The sequence below is a fragment of the Oncorhynchus mykiss genome, chromosome 12, assembly GCF_013265735.2.
Source record: "Oncorhynchus mykiss isolate Arlee chromosome 12, USDA_OmykA_1.1, whole genome shotgun sequence".
Taxonomy (NCBI): Eukaryota; Metazoa; Chordata; class Actinopteri; order Salmoniformes; family Salmonidae; genus Oncorhynchus; species Oncorhynchus mykiss.
Window position 1 is genome coordinate 9799448 of NC_048576.1, and position 25478 is coordinate 9824925.

General features: G+C 42.1%; 2 protein-coding genes across 7 annotated transcripts in view; one reads left to right on the plus strand and one right to left on the minus strand.

The window, feature by feature from the left end:
• The window catches only part of nedd4l (NEDD4 like E3 ubiquitin protein ligase), a 108455-nt gene extending 104366 nt beyond the window's left edge, over positions 1-4089 (minus strand). For all 4 annotated transcript variants that reach the window (XM_036936858.1, XM_036936857.1, XM_036936856.1 and 1 more), the window contains exon 1: positions 3570-4089. In XM_036936858.1, the coding sequence (XP_036792753.1) occupies positions 3570-3614 (45 nt within the window). In that variant the 5' untranslated portion in view covers positions 3615-4089. The remainder of the gene's footprint in view (positions 1-3569) is intronic.
• Positions 4090-10524: 6435 nt separating this feature from the next.
• The window catches only part of prlra (prolactin receptor a), a gene marked incomplete in the record, with an annotated part of 31691 nt that continues 16737 nt past the window's right edge, over positions 10525-25478 (plus strand). The window contains 2 exons of one of the 3 annotated variants that reach the window (XM_036936686.1): positions 10525-10632; positions 11787-11891. Of the gene's footprint in view, positions 10633-11318; positions 11892-15771; positions 15971-25478 lie in introns of those variants that run through there. The other 2 variants (XM_036936685.1, XM_036936688.1) reach the window with 2 other exon arrangements.

Here is a 25478-nt window from a genome sequence, read left to right on the forward strand (position 1 = left end):
GTTGGGAGCTTCATGAAATGGGTTTCCATGGCTAAGCAGACGCACACAAGTCTAAGATCACCATGTGCAATACTAAGCTTTGTCTGGAGAGGTGTAAGAAAGCTACCTGCCCGAATGCATAGTGCCAGCTGTAAAGTTTGGTGGAGGAGGAATAATGGTCTTGGGCTGTTTTTCATGGTTCGGGCTAATGCTACAGCATACAATGACATTCTAGACGATTCTTTGCTTCCAACTTTGTGGCAAACGTTTGGGGAAGGCCCTTTCCTGTTTCAGCATGACAGTGCCCCCCCCATGCACTAAGTGAGGCCCATACAGAAATGGTATGTCGAGATGGGTGTGGAAGAACTTGACTGGCCTGCACAGAGCCCTGACCTCAACCCCATTCAAACATATTTGGGATGCATTGGAACGCCAACTGCGAGCCAGACCTAATTGCCCAACATCATTGCCCGACCTCACCAATGCTCGAAGCTGAACGGAAGCAAGTCCCAGCAGCATGTTCCAACATCTACTGGAAAGCCTTCCCAGAAGAGTGGAGGCTGTTACAGCAGCAAAGGGTGGGGACAAATTCCATATTAATGCTCATGATTTTAGAATGAGATATTTGACAGCATACTTTTTGTCATGTAGTGTATGTACAGTGCAGTTGGGAAGTATTCAGATACCTATTTTTTTTGGACACATTTTGTTACGTTACTGCCTTATTCTAAAATATTTTTCCTCATCAATCTACACACAATACCCCATAATGACAAAACTAAAAAAAGGTTTGTCGTCCGGGTATAAATTTGATTAGCTATTTAGCAGTCTTATGGCTTGGGGGGGGTTGAACCTGTTCCGAGTCCTGTTGGTTCCAGACTTCGTGCACTGGTACCACTTGCCTGGTAGTAGCAGAGAGAACAGTCTATGACTCGGGTGGCTGAAGTCTGACCTTTTTGGGGGCCTTCCTCTGACCCCGCCAGCTATAGAGGTCCTGGATGGCAGTGAGGTCGGCCCCAGTGATGTACTGGGCCGTAATCGGGTGCCTTTCAGTTGCTGTACCAAGCGGTAATGCAGCCAGTCAAGATGCTCTCGATGGTGCAGCTGTATAACTTTTTGAGGATCTGAGGGTCCATGCCAAATCTTTTCAGCCCCCTGAGGAAGAGGCGCTGTCATGCCCCACAGTTGTGTGTGGGGACCATGTTAATTCCTTAGGTTGTGTTGACCCGCTCCACTACAGCCCCATCGATGTCGTTGGGGGTGTGCCTGCCCCTCCATTTCCTGTAGTCCACGATCAGCTCCTTTGCCTTGCTGACGTTGATCAGGTGATGTTAGGTTATTGTTGGGAGTAGTGTCAGAGCTGGAGGGCTTCTCCCTCTATTCTAGGTGTACCTAAATGCCCCAGGACAGGAACTATGTCTGTTGTTGTAAGAGTTAGGCCTAGTCAACACTGTGTCCTGGCCCAATTTTCATCCTCACCTTTCAAAATGACCAGCCTGGTTTAATACAATCATTCATAACATTAGCTATGTCAACCATTAGATTACCTACTCAAGTTGTCGTTCAACATTAATGTTCTCATTCTCTATTAACTTACCTGGTTAGAGTTATTTTATTTTATTTTTAACTACAGGTAAATGTAACTTAATTTGATAAACAAATAGGCCTAATGTACAACTGTGTTTCTAGTCCGCCCAAATCCTTTTCTGTAGCGATTTGGGAAGTGAAAAACCAAAATCACCCCCCCAGCTCTGTAGCATGAGCCTCTTCAAAAAGGAAGGAAGGAAGGGAGCCACCCCAGCCAACCTGCCTGCCATCCCAGCCTACCACCCCAGCTAGCCTGCCTGCCAACCTTCCTACCACCCCAGCCAGCCTGCCTGCCAGCCAGCCGTCTCCCATAACCTGAGACAGCAGTGTTTCTTTTTAACTACAATGCAAGTTGTGATGCCTAACGGCTAAACAAAATCAATGACACTCTCTGTGAGCTAATGTTTACACCGTCGTATACATAATAGCTAAAAACAAATCACGTCACTAATTATGATAAGTGCTCGCAATGGGTGGGAATGGGAATGTGGGGGACAATAAGCTTGTAACAGCCCAGGCGGCTTACCCAGCTGTTCCAAGTAGCCCTATGTGAGGAATGAATAATTATGCCCACCTTTTCCTGAAGACCGTCATGACTCCGAATACTTAAGAGTCTCCCTGGTACCAGGGTTCTGAATTCTGACACAGTCAGTCACACCACTTATTGTTTCGATGCACACAAATAATGAATTACATTATTATTATTATTAGCAGCAACTGCGACCTATAGCCTTATTGTGCATAGAATATTATTAATGAGATCCCTATAAGCCCTAAACACAAAACTTTGCATAAACTCATGCATAGAGAAAGTATTCGCCCACAACATTGGCATTGCTTACACAGGGAAAGACAGTGAAGGAACCCACACGTCCTCTGCTCTTCATCTCCAAAGGAATGTTACGAGAATAGTAGGCAGATTGAAACAAAGAGTTGCTGTTTTAGCGGTTTAAAACTGGGTCGTCCCAAACGTGCTGCCTCTGGAAACCATTTAGAGCAGAGGTATTTTAATTACAGTATGAGGCCAAATCATTTTAACTACATCCTCAATGTTTAATTGGTGTCCAACTTCATGAGAGTGTAATGTGGAAATCAAGGGCATGTATCCTAGGTTACACACACAAGAGGGGTTAAGTTACTGCCATTGGAATCTACTTGGGAGTGAAATCACTTGTCAAACAAATAAATGGTCAACATAATGTCCTTTATAATGGTCATTGAAGACAGACAGATTCAGCCCTTAAATCATGACTCAATTCCATTACATCACACATGAGAGTCATTGGACGAAGGCGTCTTCTGTACAGAGCTTTGTCAAGAGCTAGGTCTGAACATGAACACGCATCGCTTGCGGTACGGTTTTGGAAGCATAAGGACCTTAATCTTTCATATGAGCGAGAAATAAAAATATTAAATTGATACACACATTTATAAGGTTATAGTTCAGATGTTTTTTTGTTTGTTGTTTAAATTGGATTTCAAATTAGAAGTTACACTGATTGACTGACATTGTAGCTAACAGTACTGATTGTTACTAACGTTAACTAGCTTGTAGTAAAAAAAAAAAAAATAATTGCCATAACTAGCTAGCTAATGTTTATCTTCGTCAAATTATGTTTAACCGTCGGCTGCAACTTAAAAACCCCATGTACAGTGACTGTATAGGTTTCTGTAGGGGAAAAATTGATTGAGTAAAAACGCGTAACGTTAGCACAGTGCAGGTTTGGTTTTTGTATCTTTATCTAGTTCATCTTATACAGCTAACGTTACGTACATACCTCAAATTGGAATAAGTATTGTCGAGGAAACTAGCTAGCTAGCTATCATAACAGCTGAGCAACTGGCCTCCACTAGCTCCTAAAGATGGCTAACATTCCCTTTGGAGCGTAACGACACATTGTAACGTTAGCTAGTAAGCTAGCTAGCTTGGACATCGTTAGTTCGCCATACAGATATCTTACTAAAACACTACATACACATCGAGATATGAGATATTCACTTACTTCATCTTCGGAGAGGCCATGTATGGGTTCAAAATTCGTAGCCATATAGCCTGAGGAGCTAACACAAAAACACACAGCTAGCTGGCTAGCCTGAACAATATAGCAAAGTGTCCCCTCCTCAATGAATGTGTGTGTTCCTCTGTTGATAGAGCGAATCCTTCATTGGCACAAGCAAATAATGCCGTTTTTTTTTTGTAATCCTCTCCAGTGTGATATGTTTGGTCAAAAAATAATAAATGTAGAAAAGGGGCACTAACATTACATTTATTTCGGTTTTGGCTGAGAATTCATAGACTCCAGTTGCTTCTTCCAGTTCAACTCAAAGCTAGTATCCTTCGGCTTTGTCCAAAAACGTTGGTGACAGCTGACTTCGAGTTAGTAAAGACAAATTAAGCCAACCACGCGGGTTATAGAACTACTGAAAAAGCAAACTGACCAATAAAAAAAAGGTGCCAGGGCGTCTTAAAACTGTCTTATTGTTTCAGGTTGTGCAGGTTCCTGAAACGTTGCTTTGCCAGACTGAGCAGTTTTGCTTTCATATAGCGCCACCTTGAGGTTAGGTTTTGGCGCATACCAGGTAGCTAGACATTCACGATATGTGGATGCAGAAGACAGATTTTCTTTTGTGTCTGGTTTGGGCTACTGTAGCTATATCTGCATCATCAGAAATACTATTGAAATGTAGGACTAGCGACAGAGGGCTGGCTGTTGGTCACTGATCGCAGGTACCATCCACAGCTGTTGTGCTCTTGAGCAAGACACTTAACCCCTGACACTTTCTCCAGGGATGTTGTACGTGCGTGCCTGTGTGTGTAAGGCAGAGGATGCATTTCTGGTTCTAAGAAAATTGGTAATAGAATATAGTTTAGCTTTTCTATTTGACTATATTCCTTTTGTATTTTCCAATCAACTGTATGGCTCAAACTAATCCATTATATTAAAAACGGTATCCTATCTAAGAAATTATTATGTTTATAGTAATCCTTTGGCCATTTTCTCTCCAAGGTCAAGCAGTATAGTATGTATTTGCAGACAAGCCAGGTTTTATTCTGACTTTAAATGCTGATTTGAACATTAAGATTAGAGCTAGATTTGTGTTGATGAAACTGTCATTTACATTTGTTTGAGACCTTTTTTCATAAAGTGGTCACTTGAATCTCAATTTGCCACTATCACTGCAATACCACTAGATGTCCTTAAAGCATCACAGCCCCTGCTGTCTCAGCAACTCACACATAGCACTGAAGACATGGACACAACACTCATTGCAAGAGAGCTTTAGGAACTGTACATATCATGTGTATGTAAACTACCATTGTTTCAGTGAGTAAATGAGCTGGCAGGATGGCAACTGCACCGTTCATAACCTCTGAATGACTAGCCATCCACGTGAATGCACCTTAATACTGGGTGAACTCACACAACACACTAATCTGCTTCACTCTCATACACCTCAAGGTGAAACCGCTCATAATTTAGTAGTTTACCCATCTGTAGTCTGCATATCCAGATGAGTGAGATCGGCCTTGGGAAAACCCATTTGTATGTGTAGCCTGTTTAATATTTACTGAACCCATCATTTGCAAAGGGATATAACATGACACACAATGAGTATTTTAAATCAATCTGTGGAACAGATGGGGCTATTATATAATGTTATTGCTTCTAAGTAGAGGTTGGATCGGGAGGGGTAAAGAGATTTCCCAGATCTCCCCAAACAACCAAATGCCATCTGACAGGAAATGTACTGTATGATTTTATGAGCTGCTCGTTTAGTTTATGGTGTGTATTCTCTTCTCTCGTACCATGATACCTTTAAGAGCTGCCATAAACCCAGAAAATACAGTCAAGATATGAAGATTATTATATATGATCTCTATATGATCTGCCTATAAGCCATTGTTTTCAGATCCCAGAGGTCTAGTCTTTATAGACAGACATATGCAGCTCTTACCCATTGGCTAAGGGACATACAGAGTTGGAGGCTTCCAGTTTGGAATTAAAGACATACATAACTAGTTGATGACAGAATAGCATAGAATAGAATGGAGGGAAATTCTGAATCATCAGGGTATTCTTAGAGTATTATTGCAGAGGAGATTGGTCAGTAGAAAAGGTTATCCAGGCATATCAACCAGCCGTCATAATCTCTATGTCCTTGGTTGGTGTGGAGCTCTACATCACATCTGCCCCACGAAGCATGCAACCGATCCCGTTGCTGCCGGGTAATGGCTCGTTTCGTCACCCATCTCAGTGTTCTAGAAGGGAGAGGAGCTAAGTGTCAAAGTGGACCACACTAAAAAGGGACGGACTGCGTCCCTAATGGCGACCTATTCCCAACATACTGCCCTAGGGGCACTGGTCAAATGTAGTGCACTATATAGGGAATATGATGCCATTTGGGACGTAACCAGTGTGAAACAGCAAACAGCTGGAGTGGCCTTGCCTTGGCATGCTGCTGATGCAGAGGCATAGAGCTCAATCTCACAGGGATTAGAGGGATCAGAGAGGATGCACATTGCATAGCATTCCTCCAGTAGGAGAAACGGGAATGAGAGCCTGTGTGTGTGTGTGTGTGTGTGTGTGTGTGTGTGTGTGTGTGTGTGTGTGTGTGTGTGTGTGTGTGTGTGTGTGTGTGTGTGTGTGTGTGTGTGTGTGTGTGTGTGTGTGTGTGTGTGTGTGTGTGTGTGTGTGTACTCCTGTCCGCACAAGCCCCTCTGGGACCCAGTTGACTGAAGTGAACTGTGTGTACCTACCCAGCAAACCAAAGTTGGTACTGTGAACATTCCCAGAACAACTAATTAGGTTGCCCCAAAAGTTCTAATAACACAAACAACTATCCAGTTGTGCTGATGACTATGCAACGTTTGTAAAAAAACATTTGCCTGATGTTGCAAAAAGGTTCCCAGAAAACATTGTATTATTACATTGCCTGGTCACCTAATAAGAAACCTATAGTCCGTGGTGGTTGTTACAGGTGTAACCATTCCAATGATACACCATTCCAATGATATTGGGGTGGCAGGGTAGCCTAGTGGTTAGAGTGTTGGAATAGTAACCGGAAGGTTGCAAGTTCGAATCCCCGAGCTGACAAGGTCGTTCTGCCCCTGCCCCTGAACAGGCACTGTTCCTAGGCTGTTGTTGAAAATAAGAATTTGTTCTTAACTCACTTGCCTGGTTAAATATTTTTTAAATGGTTGATATCAAAACATTATTTGAATGTTTTGGGGATGTTATCATCCTAATGTTGGATAAAACCCTAACTAGAACTTAATGGTAATGTTAGCTAATGTTCTGGGAATTTTTTTTGGTTTGCTGGGTAGGCCGAGTACCTTCTGTACAGGGCAATCATGCTGCCAATACATAATTGTGTGTGTGTATTTGTGTGTAATTTGGCACCAGATGTTATATTATACAAATCATTTTTTTCTTATTTTTAAAATTAGAACATATCACCACCATAACAGTATTTGTAAAGTATAGGATTTGAATCCAAAGTCATTCAGACATGATCACTTTATAATACCTCTGTGTATGCAAATCATGTCTCTTCATATTCCCTTTTCTGCATTCCAGTTAGAAAAACTGTCTGTCTCTCAGTACGTAATGACAGTATCCTGGGCATGTGTCAGGGATGAGGGAAAACCTGGTTTCTCTTGCTCAAACACCAATATTACAAGGGAAATGCCAGTTCTCAGAATTGTCTGTCTCGTAAGGGATACGTGAACTGCAGTGATTTTTTGTTTCTCACCCCAGAGAGAGAAATCTTTCCAGAGCTTTCATTGAAAGGTACAGTTTAGGCCTCACAACCAGTCCTGACCGGGAGTCTCATAAGGTGGCGCACAATTGGTCCAACGTCGTCCGAGTTAGGGGAGGGTTTGGCCGGGGGGGCTTTACTTGGCTCATCGCGCTCTAGCGACTCCTAGTGGTGGGCCGGGCGCCTGCAGGCTGACCTCCGTAGTCAGTTGGACAGTGTTCCCTCCGACACATTGGTGCGGCTGGCTTCCGGGTTAAGCGGGTGGGTGTTAAGAAGCGCGGCTTGGTGGGTCATGTGTCAGAGGACGCATTACTTTTCTTTCGACTCTCCCGAGCCCGTTTGGGAGTTGCAGTGATGAGGAAAGTTCGTAATTAGATTGCAATTGGTTATCACGAAACTGGGGAGAGAAATAGGGTAAAAAAATAAAAAAAAACAAGAAGATATATTTTAAGTTATGGGTGGATATCCATCTTCCATTATGATATCCTGTCTTCATTTAGGATCAAGTACCAATTATATAGCACCACTAGAATATTCACACTTCCTGTTGCTGCAGGATTATTTTCCTGCTGTAGCAAACTGGCTCAAATTAACATTCTACATCTGTACTTTAATGTATAGGAGGAGCGGGAGAAATGCACCACTATAAATAATAGGAGAACATCTCAGGTACCGTACTGCATGTAGTTTAATGGTGGAGGCCATTGAGTTTGAGGAGAAACCACCCCATCATATATTTGAATGATCAAATATATTTCAAGGTTAGCAATTTAGCAATTTCCAGGGTCATCCATTCTCAATACTTGAAGATGAGCTGGTCCTGGTTTGCTTATAATGTTTCAGAGGGGTATGGTTAAAAACGGAAGACACATTTAGTTTGAATGCATTCAGTTGGGAACTGACTAGGTATCCCATTTCACTTTCCTTAATGTTTATAAATGTTTACAAATAATTCAATATTTATAAATGGTTTAATGTGAATTCTGATGTTTATATTGATGTGTATTGTGCATATTGAAGTGTTATTGATGGGTTCATCTGTAAAAGAGACCTTGGTCTCAGCATGACTCCCTGTTAACATAATCGTATAATAAAACAAAATGCTTTTAAGTATTACCTAGTTTTTTCCCCGAACAAAGCAACACGTCCCTAAGCAAGTCACGTTACATTGTCTCCAGGAGATGCAACCATTCTAATTGCCCTCAATGGGAGGAACCACTAACCAGGTACTGGGAGAAACAGAGCTGAAGTACAATAAACGCAGTGTTTGAAGGTATGGTACACCTTTACAGCTGTGATCAGTCATAATGTGTTTTTACAATGTTTGACTTAGAACACCAGTAAATCCTGAGTGTTTGAGTAGAGAGGACGAACAACTTGACTTGCGATGGTAAAGCAGTAAAAATACAGGCAGACCTCATAACAAGCATGGCACTGTCACTCTGTACGCAAAAATAGCTCTGACACACATAATTACCACACCAGACATGCCAACAGGGGTCTCTTCACAGTCCCCAAATCTCGAACGAATTCAAGGCAATGCACAGTTTTATACTGTATAATGATCACTTGCCACATGGAGCTCCCTTCCATCTCAAATTACTTGAGCAAAAAGCTAAAATAGCTACAAAAAAAAACATTAAAAAAAAATAAAACTCACCTCACTGACTTAATTAAATTGTAGACCTATGTAAATGTACAGTACCAGTCAAAAGTTTGGACACACCTACTCATTCAAGGGTTTTTCTTTATTTTTTTTACTATTTTCTACATTCTAGAATAATAGTGAAGACATCAAAACTATGAAATAACACATATGGAATAATGTAGTAACCAAAGAAGTGTTCAACAAATAAAAAATATATTTTATATTTGAGATTCTTCAAAGTAGCTACCCTTTGCCTTGATGACAGCTTTGCACACTCTTGGCATTCTCTATACCAGCTTCATGAGGTAGTCACCTGGAATGCATTTAAATTAACAGGTGCGCCTTGTTAAAAAATAAATGGTGAAATTTCTTTCCTTCATAATGTGTTTGAGCCAATCAGTAGTTTTGTGACAAGGTAGGGAGGTATACAGAAGATAGCCCTATTTGGTAAAAGACCAAGTCCATATTATGACAAGTACAGCTCAAATGAACAAGGAGAAACGACAGTCCATCATTACTTCAAGGTGTGAAGTTCAGTCAATATGGAACAGTTCAAGAACTTTGAAAGTTTCTTCAAGTTCAGTCGCAAAAACCATCCAGCGCTATGATGAAACTGGCTCTCATGAGGACCACCACAGGAAAGGAAGACTCAGAGTTACTTCTGCTGCAGAGGATAAGTTCATGAGAGTTACCAGCCTCAGAAATTGAAGCCCAAATAAATGCTTCACGGAGTTCAAGTAACAAACACATTTCGACATCAACTGTTCAGAGAAGACTACTTGAATCAGGTCTTCATGGTCGAAATGCTGCAAAGAAAGCACTACTAAAGGACACCAATAATAATAAGAGACTTGCTTGGGACAAGAAACACAAGCAATGGACAAAGAAACCATGGCTTGTGGTTTCTTTGAAGAAACCAGGACAGTGGAAATCTGTCCTTTGGTCTGATGAGTCCAAATTTGAGATTTTTGTCTTTGTGAGACGTAGAGTAGGTGAACGGATTATCTCTGCATGTGTGGTTCCCACCGTGAAGCATGGAGGAGGAGGTAGGGCACCCATTGATTTTGTTAGTCACTCTCACTCAGATATCCCATTAACATGGCATAAGTAAATGCAAAAATGTGTAGAATTGCAGGAAATTAGCTTTTAAAACTGTAAAAATGTCTCCCCACTGCATGGCTAAATGTGTAAACCAAACGTATTTGTTTACCTTTGGTTAATTAACTAATGTAGGGCAGGCCAGCCCCCGAAGTGACTCTTCTTATAAACTGTACTCAAGAATTTCCTGTGTTGTCTTAGGAATTCAGCCTTCTTTGTGTTGATCTCACCAACCTCTCTCTCATGGACTATGGGCCATGGTACAAGCCATGGTTTCTTTGTCTCTCTCTCTCTCTGACCATGCTTAGAATAATTCATTGTAAAGCTTACAGTATGTTTCATTGTGCACTTGTTACACATCAAAAAATATATCGAGGCAAAAATTACAGACCGTGTAGCCTACAAATAGAACTCAACTGTCTGAACATTACATGTATTGGCCGCCCCAGAGAGGCAGAAAAACAGCTTGATTATATATTTAGAGGAGATATTCGGTGTATAAAGTGATGCGGAAGGGCAAAGAAGTACTTAGCTGTTCTACAAGTGGTCTAAGGCAGTCGGTAAATAACGAGCGTTTTCAAGCGCAACTTTACTTACAATGGTTTTGTTTAGCGGTTCAGAGATTTAACTATGCTCCTACGAAGGTTCTAACGATGAATTTAGCCTTAAAATGTTTTTGGGAAACTGAGCCCAAGACTCGGGGTTAGACATAATATAGTAAACAAAAATCAGGGGAAGAAAAAAAAATCGAATTACTATGATATGTTACGTTTGGTATGGTATGCATTAAGTTGTGGATGTCCATCATCCATTTCATATATGTTCCCCGAATTATAATTCATACAATGTTAAGAATTTGCAATATGTTGATGCTAAAGTTAGCTAGGTGGCTAACGTTAGCTAGGGTAGAGGTTAGAGTTAGGCGGGTTAGGGTAAGGGTTAGCTAACATGCTAAGTAGTTGCAAAGTAGCTAAAAAGTAGAAAGTAGTTGCAAAGTTGCTAATTAGCTAAAGGTGTCGGTGATGATATTCGAACACGGCCACCCCAACCAACCATCCTCCTTCTTAAGTAATATAATATATGCCATTTAGCAGACGCTCTAATCCAAAGCGATGTATAGTCATGCATGCATATATTTTAAGTATGGACTGCAGTGCAAGTGCCATATTCAACCAACTGAGCCATACAGGACCACAGTAACCTTCTGTTTTATGGCAAACATAACATATCATACTAATTTGAGTGTCCCGGATTTTTGTTGACCATGTTATGTCTAGTCTATGAGCCCAACCTGACATAACAGCTGCGCTAAATGCAATTTAACTGTTGGATCTCCTATAGATGGTGGGCCATCAAAACCGATAGTCTGAAGGGATTGACATCACATTATAAACACATCGATCAACTGGGTCGATGAAATGAATGAAAATTGAAATATGTTGCTTGTATTGAACTCACAAGTGCAAACACGTATTTCATTTAGCAGAGCGACTTACAGGAGCATAGAGTGTACTGTATCTAAATGCGTGGGAGCTGGGCGGAGTTTCTAGATCTTGTGGGAGGGAGCGGTCAACACCGTCAACTCCACCCTCCTCTCTCCCCCTCTGGACCGGAGATGCTGAAAGCTCTTTAGTGTTGGGTTTATTCTTGAGGTACATGGCTGTGTGTGTCCTCGTTCTGTGTTATAGCCAAGTATCCCATTATACAACAACAGATATCAACAAAGTTTCCGTTGGAGCGCCGTCGCATGGGAGTCAAGCTCCTCTGGAAAGCATAAGGAATTAAAGGAATTGACTGGACTTCGCCGAATGCAATTGAGGTGAGTAGGCTACATTACATAGATCAAATCAGGCTACTTAGTCAGGATAGTCCACTCAGTAACACTGACACTGTTTTCCAGGGATGGAAACACGGTGGGTGGGCGATCTGGTTAGTTTCATCAGCTAACTTCCAAAGCATAAATAGGCTACATTAAGAAATACGTTTAATACTTAAAAAATACAAACTTTAGCACAACACTTCATAATTTAAAGTACGTTAAGAAACATCATAGAATAGAATGATCATTTAAAAGAATCACTATATTCTCTGCACCATATTCTGATATGTAACTCTATTGAATGTAGGACATAGCAGGGCCGGTACCAGAACGAATCCGTTGGATTTCCATAGAGGGTCACGTTTTTTCACGAGACCTCCATTTTTTTTTTAAATGGGTTTTATATTAAAGACATATAATTTAACTGTAAAAATGTATTGCCTTTTAATGTGTCATGAACACAACCAGTCATCTGATTGTCAAATAAATCACATCGTAGGCTGTGCATGAGTTTCAAGTTTGGGGAAGCTTACAATGTTCCTACCATTTATACGGAGCTGCGTGCCAGTTAGGATTATCATATGAGCATTTTCATGGAACAGTAGTGTAATTTCAATAATAACGTTTTCGTTTCTCAAAATTATTGTGACTTGGTTAATCATAAAAATCCGAATTAAAATGAGAAAATAAATCCCAAAGTAAAAATTAAACTAAGGCAAGAGCACCAGCCGCATTGTAAACTAAACAAAATACATACATCGGAAAAAATAAAACAGTAGAAAATATCAGGATGAAAATCCAGCCACTTTCAATGGCATTAATCTCTCTACTTCCACCTGTCTGCCTCAACTTCTATCTATCTTGACTTGAACTATCGCTAGTGAAGTGCAACATTGTATCATATCAATCAACTGGGTTAGGCCATTTGCAAAGGATTTAAAACGTTTTTTTGTTGTTTTTACTTCGTTGCCTTACTTGTGTGAGGTGGAGACAAAATGACTGAGAAAGTCAGTTTATTCGTGGTGGAAACAATCATAACATCCCCAAACGGGCACTCTCCTACATTTGTGCGCAGCAGGCCAGGTAGACCGACTTCTATGCATGCTCAGGTGTGCGTGCTCCCTTAACATTAACAGATAGAAAAACCAGACACATTTAACACTCCAAACAAAATATAATACACAATATTGACAAAACTCATAGATGGTTATGAAATAAATCAAAACGTGTTTCTTACGAGTGTAGCAGGTTGTGAATTTATTTCACCTTTATGTAACCAGGTAGGCTAGTTGAGAACAAGTTCTCATTTACAACTGCGACCTGGCCAAGATTAAGCAAAGCAGTTAGACACAAACAACAAAAAGCAACACAGAGTTACACATGGAATAAACAAACATACAGTCAATAATACATTTGAAAAAGTATACATACAGTATGTGCAAATGAGGTAGGATAAGGGAGGTAAAGGCAATAAATAGGCCATGTTGGCGAAGTAATTACAATATAGCAATTAAACACTGGAATGGTAGATCGGCAGAAGATGAATGTGCAAGTAGAGATATTGGGGTGCAAAGGAGCAAGATAAATAATTAAATACATTATAGGGATGAGGTAGATTGGATGGGCTATTTACAGATGAGCTATGTACAGGTGCAGTGATCTGTGAGCTGCTCTGACAGCTGGTGCTTAAAGCTAGTGAGGGAGATATGAGTCTCCAGCTTCAGTGATTTTTGCAGTTTGTTCCAGTTGTTGGCAGCAGAGAACTGGAAGGAAAGGCAGCCAAAGGAAGAATTGGCTTTGGGAGTGACCAGTGAGATATACCTGCTGGAGCGCGTGCTACGGGTGGGTGCTGCTATGGTGACCAGTGAGCTGAGGTAAGGCAGGGCTTTACCTAGCAGAGACTTGTAGATGACCTGGAGCCAGCCAGCCAACGAGAGCGTACAGGTCGCAGTCGTGGTAGTATATGGGGCTTTGGTGACAAGACGGATGGCACTGTGATAGGCTGCATCCAATACGAGAGTATGTTTGGCAGCATGAGTGAAGGATAAAGGTTCTAATCTAAGAATGAGAACTGTAGAATATTACACTATAGGGCCTCCCGGGTGGCGCAGTGGTTAAGGGCGCTGTACTGCAGCGCCAGCTGTGCCATCAGAGTCCTGGGTTCGCGCCCAGGCTCTGTCGTAACCGGCCGTGACCGGGAGGTCCGTGGGGCGGCGCACAATTGGCCTAGCGTCGCCCGGGTTAGGGACTGGACAAGACTAGGCACAAAATCAGACTGGAAGATCATACAACAATAGTGGTACTGATGACAGAATTATTGCCTGATGATCTTCTGAATTTCCCAACACCTTTCTGATGCATTTCAGTCACTAAAAACCACAGGGCTTGGTCGGTAGGGGTAGGGGTGTCCTTGTCTCATCGCGCACCAGCGACTCCTGTGGCGGGCTGGGCGCAGTGTACGCTAGCCAAGGTGGCCAGGTGCACGGTGTTTCCTCCGGCGCATTGGTGCGGCTGGCTTCCAGGTTGGATGTGCGCTGTGTTAAAGAAGCAGCAGGCTTGGTTGGTTGGTTGTGTATCGGAGGACGCATGACTTTCAACCTTCGTCTCTCCCGAGCCCGTACGGGAGTTGTAGCGATGAGACAAGATAGTTAGCTAGATAGCTACTACAACAATTGGATACTACGAAAAAGGGGTAAAATTTAAAAAAAAAAAAAAAAAAAGAATATTACATTTTGACATTTATTATTATTATTTTTGACAGTATTTCAATCTGAAGACAGTGTGGTTTTTAGTGACTGAAATGCATCAGAAAGGTGTTGGGAAATTCAGAAGATCATCAGGCAATAATTCTGTCATCAGTACCACTATTGTTGTATGATCTTCCAGTCTGATTTAGTGCCTAGTCTTGTCCAGTCTACTTTAGTGCCTGCTCTTGTCCAGTCTGATTTAGTAGCTAGTCTTGTCCAGTCTGATTTAGTAGCTGGTCTTGTCCAGTCTACTTTAGTGCCTGCTCTTGTCCAGTCTGATTTAGTAGCTGGTCTTGTCCAGTCTGATTTAGTGAGTGGCTGGTCTTGTCCAGTCTGATTTAGTGAGTGCCTAGTCTTGTCCAGTCTGATTTAGTGATTGCCTGGTCTTGTCCAGTCTGATTTAGTGAGTGGCTGGTCTTGTCCAGTCTGATTTAGTGAGTGGCTGGTCTTGTCCAGTCTGATTTAGTGAGTGCCTGGTCTTGTCCAGTCTGATTTAGTGAGTGGCTGGTCTTGTCCAGTCTGATTTAGTGAGTGGCTGGTCTTGTCCAGTCTGATTTAGTGAGTGCCTGGTCTTGTCCAGTCTGATTTAGTGAGTGCCTGGTCTTGTCCAGTCTGATTTAGTGAGTGCCTGGTCTTGTCCAGTCTGATTTAGTGAGTGGCTGGTCTTGTCCAGTCTGATTTAGTGAGTGCCTGGTCTTGTCCAGTCTGATTTAGTGAGTGCCTGGTCTTGTCCAGTCTGATTTAGTGAGTGCCTGGTCTTGTCCAGTCTGATTTAGTGAGTGCCTGGTCTTGTCCACTCGGTTCTAACAACTCTTGGGCTTTTTAGAGGGAAACATTAGGTTTGTAAGTGTTCATGAGAGTCTTATCTTTCAGTGATGAGGTCATACTATTTTATAGCTTCAACCAGTCAAAAGATAGAGCCACGTTTTAGAAAGATAACAGAAACCGCTCCGTTCATTACAACTGCATCTAGCAGCTACTGGAGGTTACTGACCAGGGGAACCTCCTCAGAGGAGGAAGGGGAGGACCCTCCTACTCGGTGAATTAAACATTTTTTTAAAAAGAGTGAATCATTAATTAATCTAGTACTGAAAGCATCAGCTACAGCTAGCTAGCACTGCAGTGCATAAAATGTGGTGAGTAGTTGACTCAAAGAGAGAGGAAGACAAGGAGAAGCAGCAGAGAGAGATATTTCATATTCTTTTTCTCCAGTTTCACTTAAGCTAGCTAATGCAGCTAATTTAGCCTACTCGACAATGTGACAGAGAGGAATGATATTTATTTTAGCTAGCTGGTTAATGCTATCCATCACTCCAACTCTTCCAATTCAAGGTAAGCTTTTGTTTTTTTAATGTATTGCTGCCACCTGGGCCCACCGGTGTAACTGTTCAGCTACTTGCTGTACACTACTGTGTAATAGTACACATGGATTGAATTGTGTGGGTTTGCTAACGCCTTAGTTCTTGTAGCTACTGTATGTTGACTATGACTAAGGTTTGGCATGGAGAGGTTTTTTCCACCTGGTCACAGACAGCTGTTGTGTTGTGCACTGAAGTCCACAAGTGAAGGGAAAATGAGAGAGGATGAGAGCAGGTAGATGTGATGATGCTGTTTGTATGGCTGCTATGAAAGTGAACTGTGTGTGCGGGTGATCAGAGGTGTATTCATTCTTCCAATTCTGTTGCAAAATGTTTTTTTTTCAATGGAAAGAAACGGAACAAAATGGGTATGAACCTACCTGAATGTGTCCATTAAACTCTTGTAACGTTTCCCAACTAAAACTGTTTGGACTAATGATTACACCGTAGATCAGCTAGATTCAGGCAAGAGTCTGCAAGGCGGTATTGAATGCCACTGTCTGTCACCTTGGTTACTAAAAAATGTCTCTTGACCTGTGCACCTATGTTATAAACCTTCATTTGTAGGCTAGGTTGTAGCAACCTCATGACGGGTAGAGGGCAAATTCGAGTATCATGTAGGAGCCTAAACCTGTCAATGTTACATTGAGCTTGGTGAATAGAATATGAATGAAAGTCATCCAATATGCTGTAATAGGAATAAGGCCATACTCATAAAAAAATAATTGTCCTCCCTAATCTTACACGGCACTGACCCCCACTGTTACTGACATAATCTCCGTTCTATCAACCAAGTGTACATTTCCTCTCGCGACCCCATTTTTAAATCGGTCTATCTAAACTAAGCTAGAGACTTTTTTATGGCCATTTTTTTATGCTATCTAGCTAGGCTAATGGTTGCAACGCGAGCTAGTTAGCTAAATATTATAGTTAGAAAAGATTAGCTATCTGCCAAAGAGCTTGCTAAGACTATGTATATAACATACTGTACAATCAACGAAATACACTATATATACAAAAGTATGTGGACACCCCTTCAAATTAGTGGATTTGGCTATTTCAGCCATACCTGTTGCTGACAGGTGTATAAAATCGAGCACACAGCCATGCAATCTCCATAGGAAAACATTAACATTAGAATTACCTTACAGACAGTGGAGGCTGCTGAGGGGAGAACGACTCATAATAATGGTCAGAATGGACCAAATGGATTGTCATCAAACACCTGGAAACGGTATGGTATTTTATACCATTCCACTGATTCTGCTCCAGTCATTACCACAAGCCTGTTCTCCCCAATTCATATACCCTGATGAAGACAGCTCGTCTGTTGAAACGTTGGTTATTAGGTTATTATTGCATCTGAGCTCCTAGAGTGGGCGGCTCTCCTTTTTTTTTTCAAGAACTCCCCAATGAAGGTGCCACCAACCTCCTGTGCTTACTGAAGAGCTCAGTGACTTTCAACGTGGCACCGTCATTGGATGCCACCTTTCCACCAAGTCAGTTCATCAAATTTCTGCCTTGCGAGAGCTGCCCTGGTCTACTGTAAGTGCCGTTACTGTGAAGTGGAAACGTCTAGGAGCAACAACGGCTCAGCCGCATGGTGGTAGGCCACACAAGCCCACAGAACGGGACCGCAGAGTGCTGTAGTGCGTACAAATCATCTGTCCTCGGTTGCAACACTCACTACCGAGTTCCAAACGGCCTCTGGAAGCAACGTCAGTACAATAACTGTTCATTGGAAGGTTAAAAATGGGTTTCCATGGCCGAGCAGACGCACACAAGCCTAAGATCCCCATTAGCAATGCCAAGCGTCGGCTGGAGGGGTGTAAAGCTCACCGCCATTGGACTCTAGAGTAGTAGAAAGGTGTTCTCTGGAGTGATGAATCACGCTTCACCATCTGGTAGTCCGATGGACTAATCTGGTTTTGGCGGATGCCAGGAGAACGCTACCTAGCCCAATGCACAGTGCCAGCTGTAAAGTTTGGTAGAGGAGGAATAATGGTCTGGGGCTGTTTTTCATGGTTCAGGCTAGGCCCTTTAGTTCCAGTGAAGGGAAATCTTAACGTCACAGCATACAAAGATATTCTAGATGATTCTGTGCTTCCAACTTTGTGACAACAGTTTGGGGAATGCCTTTTCCTGTTTTAGCATAACAACGGCCCTGACCTCAAACACCTTTGGGATGAATTGGAACGCCGACTGCGAGCCAGGCCTAATCGCCCAACATCAGTGCCCAACCTCATTAATTCTCTTGTGGCTGAATGAAAGCAAGTCCTCGCAGCAATGTTCCAACATAGTGTTTTTCTGCAAAGTTACCGGGATGTCACGTGTCCTACTTATATCAGTCCACCCGTAACAACGTAAGTATTACAAAACCTCTATTCAATCAAATAAACCTCAAATAGAAAATAAGCCATCAATTTTTTGTTGTTGGCCAAATTCGACACTCTCATTAACGTCTGTACAAAAACTCCTTGCTTGGTGGGCGAAACAAAGAAAAACACCACCTACTGGAGGGAGACTTTTTGGCAAAGTTGTGGCTCTCTCTTCCTCTTCCTCTCTGTTGCACAGTCATATTGGCTCGCTAGCAACATGACATCGTTTCTAATCTAGAGGCAGTGCAAACGCAAATTGAGCTAGCCCTCCAAGACCAGCCCAACTCAGGTTGACTTCAAAGTGCGAGGCCTTAGATTTTGTCTCCAAAAGATTTTGTCTTTCAAACAAAGAGGTACACTACAACAAGACTTGCTCTTTGTTTGAGCCATTTCTATTGAGAAAAGACCATACGCCTTAGATCGGATACGGCTTAGATCAGATACGCCTTAGATCGGATATAGGATTTCCCAAAACCGGAAGTCCCAACTTGGAAACGAGAGAAAGGCCTATTCCAGCATCCGAATAGTACACCACAGAGTACACTGTAAACGCCAACTTCCCTTCAATTCACATGGCTGAAATGACCTCACAAGAGAAAGTATCCAACTCATGTGTAGCCCATGTATCTGATGCTGTCATACTCTTTTTGAACAGACAGCATCAGATACATAGTCTACACATACTGAGACAGAGGGGAGCTGTTTCACTGTCCAGACAGCATCAGATACATGGTCTACACATACTGAGACAGAGGGGAGCTGTTTCACTGTCCAGACAGCATCAGATACATGGTCTACACATACTGAGACAGAGGGGGCGCTGTTTCACTGTCCAGACAGCATCAGATACATGGTCTACACGTACTGAGACAGAGGGGAGCTGTTTCACTGTCCAGACAGCATCAGATACATGGTCTACACATACTGAGACAGAGGGGTGCTGTTTCACTGTCCAGACAGCATCAGATACATGGTCTACACATACTGAGACAGAGGGGAGCTGTTTCACTGTCCAGACAGCATCAGATACATGGTCTACACATACTGAGACAGAGGGGAGCTGTTTCACTGTCCAGACAGCATCAGATACATGGTCTACACATACTGAGACAGAGGGGTGCTGTTTCACTGTCCAGACAGCATCAGATACATGGTCTACACATACTGAGACAGAGGGGAGCTGTTTCACTGTCCAGACAGCATCAGATACATGGTCTATACGTACTGAGACAGAGGGGAGCTGTTTCACTGTCCAGACAGCATCAGATACATGGTCTACACATACTGAGACAGAGAGGTGCTGTTTCACTGTCCAGACAGCATCAGATACATGGTCTACACATACTGAGACAGAGGGGAGCTGTTTCACTGTCCAGACAGCATCAGATACATGGTCTACACATACTGAGACAGAGGGGTGCTGTTTCACTGTCCAGACAGCATCAGATACATGGTCTACACATACTGAGACAGAGGGGTGCTGTTTCACTGCCCAGACAGCATCAGATACATGGTCTACACATACTGAGACAGAGGGGAGCTGTTTCACTGTCCAGACAGCATCAGATACATGGTCTACACATACTGAGACAGAGAGGTGCTGTTTCACTGTCCAGACAGCATCAGATACATGGTCTACACATACTGAGACAGAGGGGCGCTGTTTCCCTGTCCAGACAGCATCAGATACATGGTCTACACATACTGAGACAGAGAGGTGCTGTTTCACTGTCCAGACAGCATCAGATACATGGTCTACACATACTGAGACAGAGGGGAGCTGTTTCACTGTCCAGACAGCATCAGATACATGGTCTACACATACTGAGACAGAGGGGAGCTGTTTCACTCTCTCAGATGCTTCATCTGGGGCGGGCCATGCCCCATAAGGTCCTCCCATAACGTCGGCCCTGGGACACCGTATCCTGTGACGCAGCGGTTAGCTTTGAGGTTTAACCATTGGGCCAGTAACCGACAGGTTGCTGGTTTGAACACCAGAGCCGATAAGGTGAAAATCTGTCGCTGTGTTCTTGAGCAAGGCACTTAACCCCAATTGTTCCAGGGCTGCTGGACAATGGTGATCGTTTCCGTGACGATTCTCCTTGCGGTTGTCTCAGGGTAAAAGCATTTCCATAACACACGTGTGTAAAGTGTGTAACAGGATAAATATAAGCATCGGACACACATAATTCCTCTAACATAGCAATCAATCTTACATTGGTGAATGTCTGGCTAATGTTGTGGCTAACTTTTTAAGATAGCATATTGCATATTTGACTGTTCCTGCTTGTTGTCCTGACATTTCACCTTCCATACTTTGACTTTTCCTCTATTCTGTTCAACGCACGCTGCTGTGCTGTGCCAATTTCTCAGCAGCCACTGTCAGAGACGTGACACAGATATACTCCTCCATTTAGCTTTTTCTTAAAGGTAAAAAGTGATCAACATAGGCTGTATAGTCTACACACAGTCGGTATCGTAAGTATTCACCCCCCCAACCCTTGTTTTTTCCCACATTTTGTTGCTTTATAAAATGGGATTAAAATTAAATAAATTGTGGGGGTTTTTGTCATAGGTCTACACAAAAAATCTTGACCATGTCAAACTGAAAAAAAGAAAAAAATATATACATTTGTACTCATTTATAATAATGAATGAACTAAAATGTACAGGTATTCACCTCCTTGGTTTAGGCAGGCCCATACATTCAACATCAGTAAGGTCCCAAAGTCAAATATTGAATTTAGCACAGATTCAAGTACAAAAACCAGGGAGATTTTCAAAAGCCTCAAAGAAGGGTAGTGATTGGTAGATGGGTAACAATAACAAATTAGACATTGAATATCACTTTAAGCACGGTCAAGTGCTTAAATAATTGTGCTGTGGGTGATGTATTAAACTGCAGAGACACGTAAAAAATACAGTCATTCTTCTGAACTGAGCTGGAGAACAGGAATGAACCTGCTCAGGGATGTTGCTATGAGGCCATTAGTGATTTTAAAACAGCTACTGAGTTCAGTAGCTGTGATGGGAGAAAACTGAGGATGGATCAACAACAATAATGACCTAAATGACAGAGTGACAAGAAGAATACAAATATACAGAATAAAATAAATAAAAAATGTAAACATGCATCCTGCAACAATCCTTTACCCAAATTTAAAAAACACAGCAAAGGAAAACACTTTTTGGCTTAAAAGCAAAGCCTAATGTTTAAGCCAAATCCAACACCAGACATCACTGAGTAACTGCCTCCTTATTTTCAAGGATGGTGGTGGCTGCGTCATGGTATGGGTATGCTTGTCATCGGCAAAGACTGGGGAGTTTTTCAGGATAAAAACCAACGGGATCCTAGAGGAAAGCCTGATTCAGTCTGCTTTACATCAAACACTGGGAGAGGAAATCACCTTTTCAGCAGGACAATAATCTAAAACACAAGACCAAATCTACACTGGGGGAGTGACTTACCAAGAAGACAATGAATGTTCCTACGTGGCCAAGTTACAGCTTTGGCTTACTGTCTAGCCATGATCCCCAACACCTTGATAGAGCTTGAAGAATTATGAAAAGAATAATGGGCAAATCTTGCACAATCCAGGTGTGTAAAGCTCTTAGAGACTTACCCAAGAAGACTCACAGCTGTAATCACTGCCAAAGGTGATTCTAACATGTATTGACTCAGGGGGGAGAATACTTATCTAATCAAGATATATTCATGTTGTATTTTTTCTTCATCTTTTTATTTAAAGTATATATTTTTTCTTCCACTTTTCACATTGAGTATTTAGTGTAGATCGTTGACAAAAAATGACAATTAAATCCATTTTAATCCCACTTTGTAAAACAATAAAATGTGAATGAAATCGATGGGGATGAATACTTATGAAACCCACTGTAGTCGAGGCTAGTTAGTGGTAAATGGATCGGTGGAAAGTGCTGATTTGTGAATTGTGTAATGAGATTTCCCCCTGTGAGTCAATGAGTAATCCTGTTGTGTGCTCGTTTTGAATTGAGGAGACGAGCTGTCAGCTGAGAGAGAAGCTGCTCACTCATCTCTCTTTTAGCACTGAGATGTGTATTTGTATCATACCCTTGATCTGTAGGTGTCAAGTCAACTGCCATTTTTAGTTTAGCCAAAATAATCTACTGATAAGAATGGTAATAAAACAATAAAAAAACATGGTTATTAACAATGATTAACACTCCAAGGATTTATCACATCAACCCCAGTCCTAAAATCAAATCTAGGCTACATTAATCTAGGAAAAGGTACAACTGTTTGTATGAATGTGGTTGGCACATGTTGTGCCAAGCAGCAAGGTTTGATGTGCAGAACATTCAACAAGGTTGTCATTAGAGGTGGTGGTGGTGGTGGTAGACGTGGCTATTGCTGTGCCTGTGTCTGTCAGCGTCCCTAGAATTGGGAATTAACACTTAGGGTCAAGCCCCTGTGGAGGTTGTGTGCAGATAAAGGTTGTGTGAGATTGATTTATCTCTATGCTGTCCCACAGTAGCTGTGGTGAGGTAATGGCAATTAACTCAAATCAAAGTTTATTTGTCACGTGCGCCAAATACAACCTTACAGTGAAATGCTTACTTACAGGCTCTAACCAATAGTGCAAAGAAGCTATTAGGTCAACAATAGGTAAGTAAAGAAATAAAACAACAGTAAAAGACAGTGAAAAATAACAGTAGCGAGACTATATACAGTAGCGAGGCTATAACAGTAGCGAGACTATATACAGTAGCGAGGCTATAACAGTAGCGAGACTATATACAGTAGCGAGACTATATACAGTAGCGAGACTATATACAGTAGTGAGGCTATAACAGTAGCGAGACTATATACAGTAGCGAGGCTATAACAGTAGCGAGACTATATACAGTAGCGAGGCTATAACAGTAGCGAGACTATATACAGTAGCGAGGCTATAACAGTAGCGAGACTATATACAGTAGCGAGGCTATAACAGTAGCGAGACTATATACAGTAGCGAGGCTATAACAGTAGCGAGACTATATACAGTAGCAAGGCTATAACAGTAGCGAGACTATATACAGTAGTGAGGCTATAACAGTAGAGAGGCTATAACAGTAGTGAGACTATATACAGTAGCGAGGCTATAACAGTAGCGAGACTACATACAGTAGCGAGGCTATAACAGTAGCGAGGCTACCTACAGACACAGGTTAGTCAGGCTGATTGAGATAGTATGCATGTGTAGATATGTTCAGATTCAAACTAAATCTAATTGTAGAGTTGTGAACAAGGCTAAGCTGCTCTCATCTACATGCTTTCACTTTGCTCTCTCTCTCAGTAGTAAGTACAGTAGTAAAACACAGTAGAGTTTATTTTCCCACTAAGTAACCTCGTCTCAGGGCTGTTTTGCCACTGAGCTACCTAGGCTACTGAGCTACCCAGACTAGGTTACTAGGCTACTGAGCTACCTAGGCTAGGCTACTGAGCTACCTAGGCTAGGCTACTAGGCTTGAGTTACCCAGACTAGGCTACTGAGCTACCCAGACTAGGCTACTAGGCTACTGAGCTACCTAGGCTAGGCTACTGAGCTACCCAGACTAGGCTACTAGGCGACTGAGCTACCCAGACTAGGCTACTAGGCGACTGAGCTACCCAGACTAGGCTACTCAGAAGTGGAGGGTGTAGCAGCTCTTAAAGGTGGAAGAAGAGAATGTTTTCATGACTCTGTGTACAGTGAAAACACTGAGGCATAAGACACAGTGAAGGTGACGGATGTATGTGAGACAGGACAGAGGGGTAAACACTTGTGATGTTTACTGTAAGCGACATATGGCACAGTATGTTGTGCCGTGTGTTTGTCCGTGCATATGTGTCTGTATGAGATGTCTCTCCACGTTTAAATGTGGTTGAACCACTGGGGAGAACACCATGACAGGGGGTCTGTTCAACATGTCCATTCACCAGATTGAATTATATATCTTTCCAGTACAACAGTGACAACCTTCTGGATGTTTGGAATACAATGAATCTCATCCTACAAAATGTTCCATGATGCTCTGGTTCAGTTTTTTACACTTTGTAAATAATTTGACCTAAACTCTTAGGGGAAAAAAAGGGTTCTGATGGTACTCAGCGTCCCTCCCCGTGTGCTCTGTCTACCTACAGTAGGTGTACCTTGGTGCTGTGCTGCAGCCCTGGAGGAAAAATGTCAGCACAATCAAATAACTTAGAATAACTAGAAATGGCAGCCATTTGGAAACAGAGTAACCAGTCCAATCACAAACCAAGATGTTTATTAACCCAAATACTTTTTTCAATGTTAGGAAGAAGAGCCATCCTCTTGAATTGGTTTTGTGTGTGTGTGTGTGTGTGTGTGTGTGTGTGTGTGTGTGTGTGTGTGTGTGGGTGTGTATTATCCCATGCCCCAGGATACTTCTCAGTGCACAACAGCCCAGTCCCCATCCTGTATCAACAGAATCATGAGGAGGCTGGTCAGGCCGGTTTACACATTACTGTTTAGGTCACATGGCAGTCAAGGTTCTTCTGACAAGGCCTCAGAGTGTGTCAAGGTTAGTGTGTGTGTGTGTGTGTGTGTGTGTGTGTGTGTGTGTCTTTCACTTTTCTTTCTTTTTATCCTTTATTTAATTAGCCAAGTCAGTTAAGAACACATTCTTATTTACAGTGAAGGCCAATATAGAAAGATATCTAAACAACTACACACTTACAAACTAATGACCTACTATTCCAGTCTGAAGGCAGCACCCACCAGAGCCATTCAAAACCCTACTAGCCTAGAGTCATACCTGAGCCCCTTAATAATTAAATATCCCTAATCGTTATTCACCCAGGGAGTGACAGGATATAGGCCTATCAGAAGAAGCACTAGGATCTCCTTACCGCACAGTGTGTTAACTCGGGGATTTGATACCTCACGCCTTCTGAAATTACAGTCTGTAACCTATTATATTCTCTGAACAAGCATTGGGTGTTGGGAATCAACAACACACTAGAATACAATAGCGTGCTCTGCTGTTCCCCTTTTGGTCCAGGCTGAAAGATCAAACATAACCCTGTTGTTTGATCTTGTAATTGTAATACACCCCTATCCCACTGTCAGGAGGAAT